Raw genomic sequence first — 11526 nt, 5'->3', positions numbered from 1 at the left:
TGGAGAACATTCTGATCCTGGCATCCTGACTATTCCTTCTGCTTATGTCAACTTCTAGTAGTTCATCTTTCTAGAAGAAATCAAATCTTAAAAAGTACATTGTCTTACAGGCTGCAGATAGAAGTCTGCCTTTCTTCCAGTTTGGAAATTCGTATCTCTGTTCTTCTATCAGTCTGATAACATAATGCCTGAAAGCCTAGAAAATGCATAGAAAGATCTCACAGACAGTGAGTTTTAAAGGCCAAATTTATTTATTTATTTTAAAAATATTAGTCAGCTGTAACTACATCACCTCCCCCAAAAACATAGATGCGTACCTTGTGTGAAAGTTACAGTCATTCCGGGCTTTAAACAATAAAAATTATTTCCTTGCGTTTGTTCTTAACTCTTCAGGGTTTTGTCTTCTGTAGCTCTAAATAAGTTTTACTCTTGCAATGTGAACAACATCAAATGAAATCTGGACAGTGCGGAAGAATATTCCCAAGTGTATTATTGAGTCCCAGGTTGCTAATTTCATGGCCCACATTTTGGTTTACTGTTCTGTTTTTTTTGGGGGGGTGGGGGTGGGTTTTCCAATGGCATATTCCAAATAACAGTGTAATAGAACACTTTGAACACAATTTCTTTCAGACAGAGGATCTCAACGCATACTTCTCACAGATAAAATACTTCCAAGTGCTGCAGTTAGACGAAAGAAGGGAATTGCTTTTCATGTATCCACAGACTTGGTTAGCTGACTGGGATCTCTCTACTGGCAACCTGGAAAAGCAAGTCAACATTTCTGAGGTTAGATTTGGGAGTTTCAGAAATGCTCCTGAGGGTAACTAATGAGAGGTGTGTAGCTGCTTGTTTTGTTTTGTATTAACACAGCAACTTCCTGTGGTGGTTTCATCCTCCTTCTTCAGTAACTGCTTCTTTCTCTCAATAAAGAATGTTAATATAATTTGAACAAAAACAGCATGTAAAGAAAAAGAAAACATAGACACCCAAAGACAGTCCCTAAATTAGAATCTCTTTGCTGACTCTTAATTTTCAAAATATGAAGGCACCTGATTCTGCTTCTCCATCTCCCCACTGCCATCTGAAAAGCTTAATGTGGAAATGAATAGTTATTCTCTAAACATTATGTGATACAAAAGAAACACACTTGATAATTATATTATTCATCAGACACTCAAATTGTGAGGTGAATTTTCTATAAGATAATAGAAGAGGCCGGGCGCGGTGGCTCACGCCTGTAATCCCAGCACTTTGGGAGGCCGAGGCGGGCGGATCACGAGGTCAGGAGATCGAGACCATCCTGGCTAACACGGTGAAACCCCGTCTCTACTAAAAATACAAAAAAATTAGCCGGGCGTGGTAGCGGGCGCCTGTAGTCCCAGCTACTCGGGAGGCTGAGGCAGGAGAATGGCGTGAACCCGGGAGGCGGAGCTTGCAGTGAGCCGAGATCGCGCCACTGCACTCCAGCCTGGGCGACAGAGCGAGACTCCGTCTCAAAAAAAAAAAAAAAAAAAAAAAAGATAATAGAAGCAGGGCTGGGAAGGAGAGAGACTTAGAAGGCATGAAGCTACTCTTAATTTTGTTAGCTTTAATCCCAATTAGCCGCCTGTAACATTATCATGCTGCTTGTCCCTTGGAGAAAATTCATGGTACAAGGTAAAATAAACTTTTGAATTCCCTCATGTTTCTAACTTTTCTTGTAGCATTTCACTCAGAGACTTACAGGCCAGGAGAAGGAGAGGAGCCATCTTGCCAAAGCCAGCGTCCGCTGTGTCCATCCTGAGACAACCCCACCCAGTAATCATAGCTTCCTTTAATCTTTCTCAAACTGCCAGTGATAAAATCCTATAAGAGACAAAAATTGAACTGTGAAATGAGAAAAACAAACAAACAAAACTCTAGTGAAATATAAAGTGTGACATTTTGCCTAGCTAGAAATTAATGGGAACTTGAAATCTGGAAAAGGAGAGAAGGGAGTATTATAAAAAAGTGCAGATACATTTTTTAGACTATTTTCTATTGCTGTATGGACCCATGTGGTGTTAAAAACTATGAAAAAAATAGGCAACTGGGGTTTTAAAAGTTTCAACATATTCAGAGCCTGGCAGGTAGTATACGTCAAAAAAAGAAAGTGTTATACTGAATCTTCGTTATCAAAAATAAAAATATTCTTGACATCATAGACCACATAGAATAGTCTTTCTCAGTATACGTCGATGTAGAAAAATAGTTCATGAGATTCCAGGAGCAACTTAACTATGAGCACGTTCGGTTAGAAGAAGCATTTCTAATTTGTGTCATCAAATTTGCACATAAAATAACTTTTTGCACCTACAACTGTAATAATTTACTTCAAATGTTCTTGGTTTACTGCATATCCTTAACAAATTATTTTCTCATGATTTTTGTTGAAATGAACTTCATCTAATTACTGAATATAGCAGGTATACATTTTTTATAGGGCCAAAAATGTGCAATTTTGCATTCTATTTCATATATTTGTGGGTAGAATGAATTCAAGGCAACATCTTATTGTTCACTTGTTTTATTTTATTATTATTATTTTTTTGAGATGGAGTTTTGCTTTTGTTGCCCAAGCTGGAGTGCAATGGCTGAATCTCGGCTCATTGCAAACCTCCACCTCCTGGGTTCAAGTAATTCTCCTGCCTCAGCCTCCCACGTAGCTGGAATTACAGGCTCCCACCACCATCCCCGCCTAATTTTTGTATTTTTAGTAGAGACAGGGTTTCACCGTGTTGGCCAGGCTGGCCTTGAACTCAGGTGATCCACCCACCTTGGCCTCCCAAAATGCTGGGATTACAGGTGTGAGCCACCCCGCCCAGCCTATTCACTTGTTAAGATATTGGTAAACTAGGTTTTATGCTAATTAAACATTTCATTTAGCAGATACTTGTATTTTTCAAGACCTATTTATTTCATGGCACCACTTCAGTTTTTATACTTCTGTTTTTTCTTGATAATTACAAGATTATTATAGGTTACTATATTTGCCTACAGCATTGAAAATAATACACTTAAAACATATCTGCAACTATAATATATGTATATCTTGAAGTGGATTATCATGCTACGAAATAGTATTCTCCTTATTCCCTCCTCTTTTTAATTAACCAAGGACATAGAACAAACATATTCTTCTCGATTTCAGATAACCATCCTGTTTTTATGTTTTCCCATTAAAAAGAAAACAAAAAATACAGATTCCAACTTTGTTTCTTTTACCTTTATTTTTACAATTATACTGCTGTTACAGAATATTAAGGAATTTTGTCTTATGAGAATGAGGGATTTCTTTTAATAAGTAAAATGATATTTTCAGAATAACATGAGACCACAAAACAGTGTTTACCATTTCTTCTTTGCTCTCTATTTGTAGCAGCGTGGAACCTTCCTTTAAACAATTCTCTTGACTGGTGTGCCAAATGCTCCAAATTTCAGAGACATAGTAACAACTTTCTCTGTTCTGAATCCAATTGTTTGGACAAGGACTGCTGTTATGGGCTTTGAATATAAACATTTTACTTTAGTATCTTATTGTAAAATATTAACAACATATATCCCTCCAAAAAGCCCCTTGCCTCACCCTCAGTGAGGCTGAATCTCATAACGTAATGGTCCACATGATGTAGCACTTACCAATTTCAGCTTCTCTGAGGCTCAATATAGTAAGATTCATGTAATAATTTCTATCTGCAATGGGCCTTTAACTTAAATATGAAATTAATTTTGGGATATATTTAACTAAATTTTTTCTCTTCTATAATAATCTGATTATTCCGGTTTTATCAATCTTTCCTTTCTTTGAATTCACATCGTTTATTGTCTTCACTTGTTTGCTTATTGTTTCATGTCTGTTAGTCTTACTGCCCCAATTTAGCCAGAAATGTACTGGACCATTGGATGGATTGAATAATAAGCCCTGAATTTATGTTTAAATTCTGAGAGCTAAACAAGGAAATATTTTATAGATAATGGAGAGAACAAGTAGTCTGCCTTAAGGAGTGATTTGAAAACATGCAGGTGAGGAAAATTGGAGAAGAACATAAATGAACAATATGCTTAGTTTAGGACTCTGATACAACTAAGAAGTAAGCCTTAATGTTTAATCAGTTTTATGGAACCTGTTTTAAGATGGAATATAGTCACAAAAGAAGGATGGTCAAATGTGTAAAAGGGGAACCAAAGACCAAGAATTTGACCAAGTGTTTCTGGCACAGGTTTATAGAAGGAAAGACACTGAAACTTCCACAACTCTGGTTTCTAGACAGTCCCTGTATTTAGGCCAAGAAATAATTCATCAGTAGCTTCCATGGGCCAGATGTTAAGTTGTTTAAAGCTCTTCAATATCTTTTGTTTGGAATCCCTGCCAACCAATATCCTGAACATTGTTATAGTATAAATAGTGTAGACAATGGTATTGGTGGCGTTGAAGAACATGTTGGACTTGTACGTCTCCAAAATGGATATTGTTATTCTATTCAAGGTTGATGGCTCAGAGGTGGGCCTCACTCGAGTTTGCAATGGCCTGCTGCATAGAGAAACATGGTTGGGCACACAGTGATCCTTCAAACACTCGACTAAATTTTAATCAGAAGGAACTATGGTTGATGTTTGACTTCTCTCATTGGCAATTACGTAAATGGTATCCAGTCTAGGAAAGTTAATTCTCTAAACTATATGTACAAGCATTATGAAATGCCAAGCATAGAATACATGACAAACTATACGACAGGTAGAAATAGACTCTGCATTAGGTTTAAAATGCTTGTAAAGCATATAAAAGATTAAACTGGAGTAACTTCATAGAATTTTAAAAAAGAGCTAGGTCCTGCATCGTAAAAGAATTTTGTGGTAAATACTCTCATTTTCAAAATGAATTTTTTTGCTCAAAGCTATCTAAACTTGAATCTAAAACAATATCTAAACTAAATATATTGGGAAATTTGGAGCTAGAATTAAAACATCCTTACAAATTTGAATGGCTGGATAAAACGATTTTTTTTTGTGCATGTATTTTTTTAATCTGACCTACTAATTGCACACACACCTCTTTGGCATTTGACCGTACATTTCCTTTAGTTGCATTCTTTTGGATCCCTAGTGCTTCCACGTAGTATTGGATATTATAAATAAGATTGAACTGAAGAGTGACCAAAATTATGTCACTCTTATTATAAAATCCTAACAGTTTTGCAGAGAACAAAATGTGTGTCACTGTTTCTTTTCAGGTATTGGTGTATATATTTAGATGTATACAGTGGAAACTGATTTTTATCCATTACCTGAACTTAATGAGTTTTGCATGAAGGCTTGGCAATATTTCATCTGAAGGGCACAGCTTCTCTTCCATTCTGTAAAGTTTAGCAGTGCCCTCTCTTGTTGGATGAGTTTTTCTTGCTGCTGCATCGCAATGGTGGACACCTGCAACACTTCACGTGACAGCAATCATTCCTAATAAAATCCTGACATTTTATAGCAAAATAATCCTTCAACACAGACTAAAGACAAGTACAAATTACTGTTATTTTTGAGACTTGAATTTGTATTATTTTAGGTTTTTGCTTAAAATTTACATTGTACAAGAATCAAACACTACAAAGGACGTGGAACAAAATGTCTCTTTGCACCCATTTTTAATTTGCTTGATTTTACTACCCCCAAACAACCAGATTTACCAATTTATATTTTATTATTTGGGAGCTTTTGAATATTACACATAAGATAAAACAAAAAGAAACTTTACAAATGAAGGCAAATGAATATAAAACTCGCTCTCTCCCCTTAACACAAATGGTAACAATACATTTACATGGTTTTGCACCTTTTGTTTTATCATTAACATGCATATTTGAACTCAGTTCCATATCAGTACATAGACATGCAAAATTTAGTTCAATAGCACAACCAGGATATTGACATTGATACAATCAAGATACTCGGCTCCTCCACTACCATCAGGATCTGTCCTTGCCCTTTTATAAGTACACCCACTTCCCTCTTGCCTTCACCCCTTGTTCACTCCTGGCAATCACTAATTTGTGTTCCTTTTCTATTTTATCACATAAATGACATATAAATGCTATCTTACAGTATGTAACCTTTTGCTATTTGCTTCTTTCCCTCAAAATAATCCTCTGGAGACTCATGCAGATTGTTGTTTAAATAAATAGTTCACCTATTTTGTATTGTTGAGTAGAATTCCATGATATGAATTACCACTACTAGTTTAACTGTTCATCCACTGAAGGACATCCAGGTAGTTTTCAGGTTTTAGTCATTACAAATAGAGCTACTATAAGCACTCATGTACAGGATTTGCGTGAACATAAATTTTCATTTCTATGAGGTATATGCTCAAGAGTGCAACTGTTGTGTTTTAAGGAAGTGTGAAGTTTAGATTTTTAAGAAACTGCTACGCTATTTTCCAGAGTGGCTACAGCATATTATATTTCCACCAGGAATGAGTGAGTGATCCGCTTTCTCTGCAGCTTGACAAGCATTTGATGTTGTCACTTATTGTTATTTTAGCCATTCTGATTATGTATGTAGTAATATCTCACTGTAGTTTTAATTTGCATTTCCTTAATGGCTAATGACATTGAACATCTTTTCTTGTGCTTATTTGACATCTGTATATTCTCTCTGGTGAAATGTCTTTTCATGTCTTTTTGCCATTTTCTCGTTGGATGGTCTAGTTTTTTACTAACTAGAGAGTTCTTTGTACATTCTAGGTTCTAATCCTTTGTCAGATATTGATTTACAACTATTTATTCCCAGTCTGTAACTTGGCTTTTATTTACTTATTTATTTTTGTAGAGATGGGGTCTCACCTTCTTGCTCAGGATGGTCTTGAACTCCTGGGCTCAAGGAATCCCAAAGTGCTGGGATTATAGGCATGAGCCACCATACCTGGCCTGTAACACATGTCTTTTTACCCTCTTCCTAGTGTCTTTTGCAGAATATGTATGTTTTATTTTGATGAGGTCCATCCAGCTTACCAGCTTTTCCTTTCATTAATCATTTTTTAATGTAAGTCTAAGAATTATTTGCCTACCTTTAGATTCTGAAGATTTTGTCCTATGTTTTCTGAAAGTTTTACAGTTTTATGCTCTACTTTTAAGACTGTGGTCTATTTTGAGTTAACTTTTAATTTTTGTGTAAGGTTGAAGACTTAGGCTTATTTTCTTTTTCTTTTTTTCTTTCCTATGGATGTCTAATTTCTCCAGCACCATTTGTTGAAAAGGCTATCCTCCTTCTTTCAATTGATTTGCACTGCTGACAAAATCATTTGGGTATATTTGTATGAGTCTGTTTCTGGATTCTTTATTGTATTTTATATCTGTCTTTTTGTCGACTAATACACCTAGCTTTAATTCATACAGGTTTTGAAATCAGGTAAATTGATTCTACTCAGTTATATAATTGGTTTAAAATAAGTTTATGATATGTTAATCATTATTAGATTGTGGTTATTGAATAGACATATTGTATAGAGAGAATGGCATCAAGAAAAATTAATTAGTGAATTAAAAAACAAATAAAAACACCTATGCGTGTCAGCCAGACCTTTAGGATTAAAAATCCTCTTTTAGAGAGAAATAGAACAACAAAAGAGGAGAACAAATGGGCAAATCTGTAAAATTATTTTCATATTTTTAACCACAAAACGGAGGTAACCACGATCACACACAAAAATCATCTGACCAAGACAGGCTGGGCGTGGTGGCTCTCGCCTGTGCTCCCAGCACTTTGGGAGGCTGAGGGGGGTGGCTCACTTGAGGTCAGGAGTTCGAGACCACCATGGCCAACATGGCAAAGCCTCGTCTCTACTAAGAATACAAAAATTAGCTGGGTGTGGTGGTGTGCGCATGTAATCCCAGCTACTCAGGAAGCTGAGACAGGAGAGGCACTTGAACCCAGAAGGCAGAGGTTGCAGTGAGGTGAGATCATAACCCTGCACTCCGCACTCCGCACTCCGGCCTGGGCAACAGAGCAAGAAAAGAAAAAGAAAACATTTACATATCTACATATTCTGATCTGTTTTACTTATCAACATTGCTGCTGAGAAGAAAATGCCGGAAATCAAAAGCCATGGACTAGAGAAAGCAGATGTTTATGCCCTGTCCATCGGTGGATAGTTAACAAAAACCCAGGCTATCAGCTGCTTGGATCTTTTTCTCTCTTTTTAGCAAAATGATGGATCTAACCAGAGTCAAGTGTAGAAGAGTGATGCTCTGATTTTTATCCTATTAATAATCTGGCATGTTTAGACATTGAGAAATAATAATTTTCTTCTTAGATTCAAGATATAATTCTAAAATTTTATATTTAGATACCTTTTTAGATTAGCTATATCATAGAAGCTGTTGTTTATTACTGTCTGAACAGCTTATACTATATGAAACTGTAATAAAACTGGAGAAAGGGAAATGAGACTTCTCTTCAGAGTTTTACCCTAAATGGGAAGCAAAATATAGCACCTTTATTGGGGTTGAAGTTGTAATAAATCTGCAATGAGGAATAAAGACAAAACAATATAATTACCTGGGGAAAAAAAACAAAATACTTTTAACGCCCCCCAAATAAAATTATTTGTTATATGATATCATACATTATACCTAATTGATGAATTAAGAAAATGAACAGTAAAAACAAATTAAAAAGCTGATTTGTTAGAAAATATTTTGAACTATAGATTTTTTAATACAAAAATTAATGGCATAAATAATGTGGTAGAAAAATTAGAAAATGTGAAATAGTAGGAAGAAAATTAAAGTTAAGTCTACTTACTTTGAAAACTACCACTCAAATAATGGCCATTAGTATTTGGTTTATATCTATTGAAACTCTTTTCTATGTATGTATATAGAAAAGTATTTTATATACAACCTTTAGAAAACCATATTTTTATATAAATGTCTTTTTAGAAATCTGCTTCTTTCGTGAGAAAATATTGCATAACCATATTCCCAAAACAATAACAATGGTTCTAGAAGAATTCTTTAAATAATGGCATTGTGTTCTTTTATATAAATATGACATAATTAATTTTACCAGTCCTTCTATTGTCAGGTACTGGCCTTTAGTAATATATATGAGCAATTTGTAATTAGCACTTTCATTATGTTCATGTTATGATACTTTTAAATAAAAGGTTATAGTTTTCATTTACTACTTTTTGTCAGACACATGGTCCTATTTAAAATATATATATGTATATAATTTAAATATGTTTTCATATTTGTCTTGCAATGCAAGTTTTCATAAAGAAAATTGGATGTAACATTTTAATTTAAAATGGAACATAATCAAAATGTAATATTTATTAAAAAATAAACATGACTTTTGTAACTCAAAGCCTACTGGCTATAACATAATCTGTAACTAGCTGGGACAAGTAATTAGTTATTGAACAGAATGTTTCACATGAAGAAGCTGCTTATTGCTTAACACAACAGTTTTATTATGGTAACTGGTTTTATTTTTTTAAAGCCTTAAGTGTTAAAAATGTATAAGAAGACCCAGGCAAATTATAAATTTAAAAACAACAACAGTAAAAATTAATAGTCACTAGAACAAAAGCTAAAGGAAAATATACTTTATGCCTGTACAGTGATATTTAAGTTTTGTAAGTATATATTTTTAGCTAGTAAGACAAAATTAGAAAAGCAAAAACTTTTATTTGTAAGAATTTTCTAGAAATTACTGGAAGTCTTAAGCACATGGTTTTCTGGCTATGTTTCTTTTATCCTCATTAAAGTAACATTTTCTTCATACAATTTGTGTTTGGGGAGTTAACATTTTTTAAATATATACTACATTCATAGCATTAAAACATTTAAAAAAATCCAAAAAGTAAACATTGAAATATCTTTTTCTCCTCATCGTCACTATTTATCTCACTCTTCTTGCCCTCACTTTTAGTATTTCTTATATAACCTTCCATTGTTTGTTTAAATTCAAGAAAATGTTCATTCTTAATCAAACTGTAACATAGCATATACATTTAAAAAATAATTTCAGCTTTTATTTAGATTCAGGGGGTACATGTGCAGGTTTGTTACTCAGGTACATGATGCTGATGTTTGGGGTACAATTGATCTCATCAGCCAGGTTTTAAATGCTGCTTTTTTGCACTTTACATACAGAAGTGTTTCTTCTTTCTTTTGTTGTTCTTGCTTCAAGGTATTCTATTGTATAGATGATGTACCATTATTTATTAACATGGTCTCTTATCAATGTGGTGGGTATTTGAGGCTTTTCCCCTATTGTTAAATTGCAGGTTTATCTATAGGAACAATTTCCAAAAGTAGTACTGCTGGGTCACAATTAATACAGTTTAAAATAATTCACTATCTTAGGAACATGATTTATAGGTTTCATATAAAGAGATTTCATTTACTAGATGGAGAAGACACTTAGGTATACACTGAACAGCAAATCTTTTGACAACATGGAAAATGTAGAGTGTATCTTTTTTTTTTTTTTTTTGTGAGACAGAGTCTCACTCTGTCACCCAGGCTGGAGTGCAGTGGTACAATCTTGGCTCACTGCAACCTCCACCTACCCGGTTCAAGCAATTCCCCTTCCTCAGCCTCTGGAGTAGCTAGGATTACAGGCGCACCCCACCACTTCTGGCTAATTTTTTCGCATTTTTAGTAGAGATGATGTTTCACCATGTTGGCCAGACTGGTCTTGAACTCCTGACCTCAGGCAATCCGCCCACCTCGGCCTCCCAAAGTGCTGGGATTACAGGCATGAGCCACCACGCCTGGCCTAAAGTGTACTTTTATAATCATCCTTATTATGTAGTATATGATTTTGTCTATATAGTAGACAAAATATTTGGCAATTGGAGACTATAGATTTATGTTTATATAAAAACCAAATTATATATCCCATTCACTTGACAACAGTGCTTCAAGATGTTGCATCTTCAGTTAATTTTGTTTGTAATTGGAAATGATTTTATATGTTAAGTTTTAAAATCTTATTACCCCAAATCATTATCATTTGTAAAATAACATTGAAATTCATTATATAGAATTAACATTTAAAGAATATTTTTTGATATTTGCAACGCAACTTAAATATGGATTCTTATATTGTAGAGTTACAATGAAGTTTGGCAATGTGTCATTTAAAGTCCTCAATTTTTACAGAAGAAGGTGGATTATTAGATGTTAATTGACTGAACTGGTCTTTTAAATATAAATTGTTTCCACAGGTATTTAATATGTGTGCTTCTTAAAAAGCGAACTCACATTTGCCTAAAATATGTATTTTTTAATAAGACCCAAAGAGAGTAAATAGAGAAAAAGAAAGTTGTCTTGAAGTTCTAACATTTCTGTTAAGCTGTGAAACTTTATTTGAGGAGACAGACGAAGTAACAATTACTGATTAAGCTCTTGGCAATTCTTAAAACGTTCCTCTAAAAACCAGCAGAAAATGAAGCTCATGACATTACCTAAGCAAGATCAAACTTCCTATACTTTGTGAATGCAA

At 34.3% G+C, this 11526-nt stretch overlaps 1 protein-coding gene across 2 annotated transcripts in view; it reads right to left on the bottom strand.

The window, feature by feature from the left end:
* Positions 1 to 228: 228 nt before the first annotated feature.
* The window catches only part of CLEC9A (C-type lectin domain containing 9A), a 35491-nt gene continuing 24193 nt past the window's right edge, over positions 229 to 11526 (bottom strand). For both annotated transcript variants that reach the window (XM_016922958.3, XM_063786330.1), the window contains 4 exons: positions 5304 to 5450; positions 3371 to 3522; positions 1724 to 1845; positions 229 to 759 (listed from right to left, as the gene is read on the bottom strand). In XM_016922958.3, coding sequence (XP_016778447.3) covers positions 627 to 759; positions 1724 to 1845; positions 3371 to 3522; positions 5304 to 5450 — 554 coding nt within the window. In that variant the 3' untranslated portion in view covers positions 229 to 626. The remainder of the gene's footprint in view (positions 760 to 1723; positions 1846 to 3370; positions 3523 to 5303; positions 5451 to 11526) is intronic.

Source organism: Pan troglodytes, chromosome 10 (assembly GCF_028858775.2).
Source record: "Pan troglodytes isolate AG18354 chromosome 10, NHGRI_mPanTro3-v2.0_pri, whole genome shotgun sequence".
Taxonomy (NCBI): Eukaryota; Metazoa; Chordata; class Mammalia; order Primates; family Hominidae; genus Pan; species Pan troglodytes.
The sequence above is the reverse complement of the archived record's forward strand: the minus strand, read 5'-3'. Positions and strand labels throughout refer to the sequence as shown.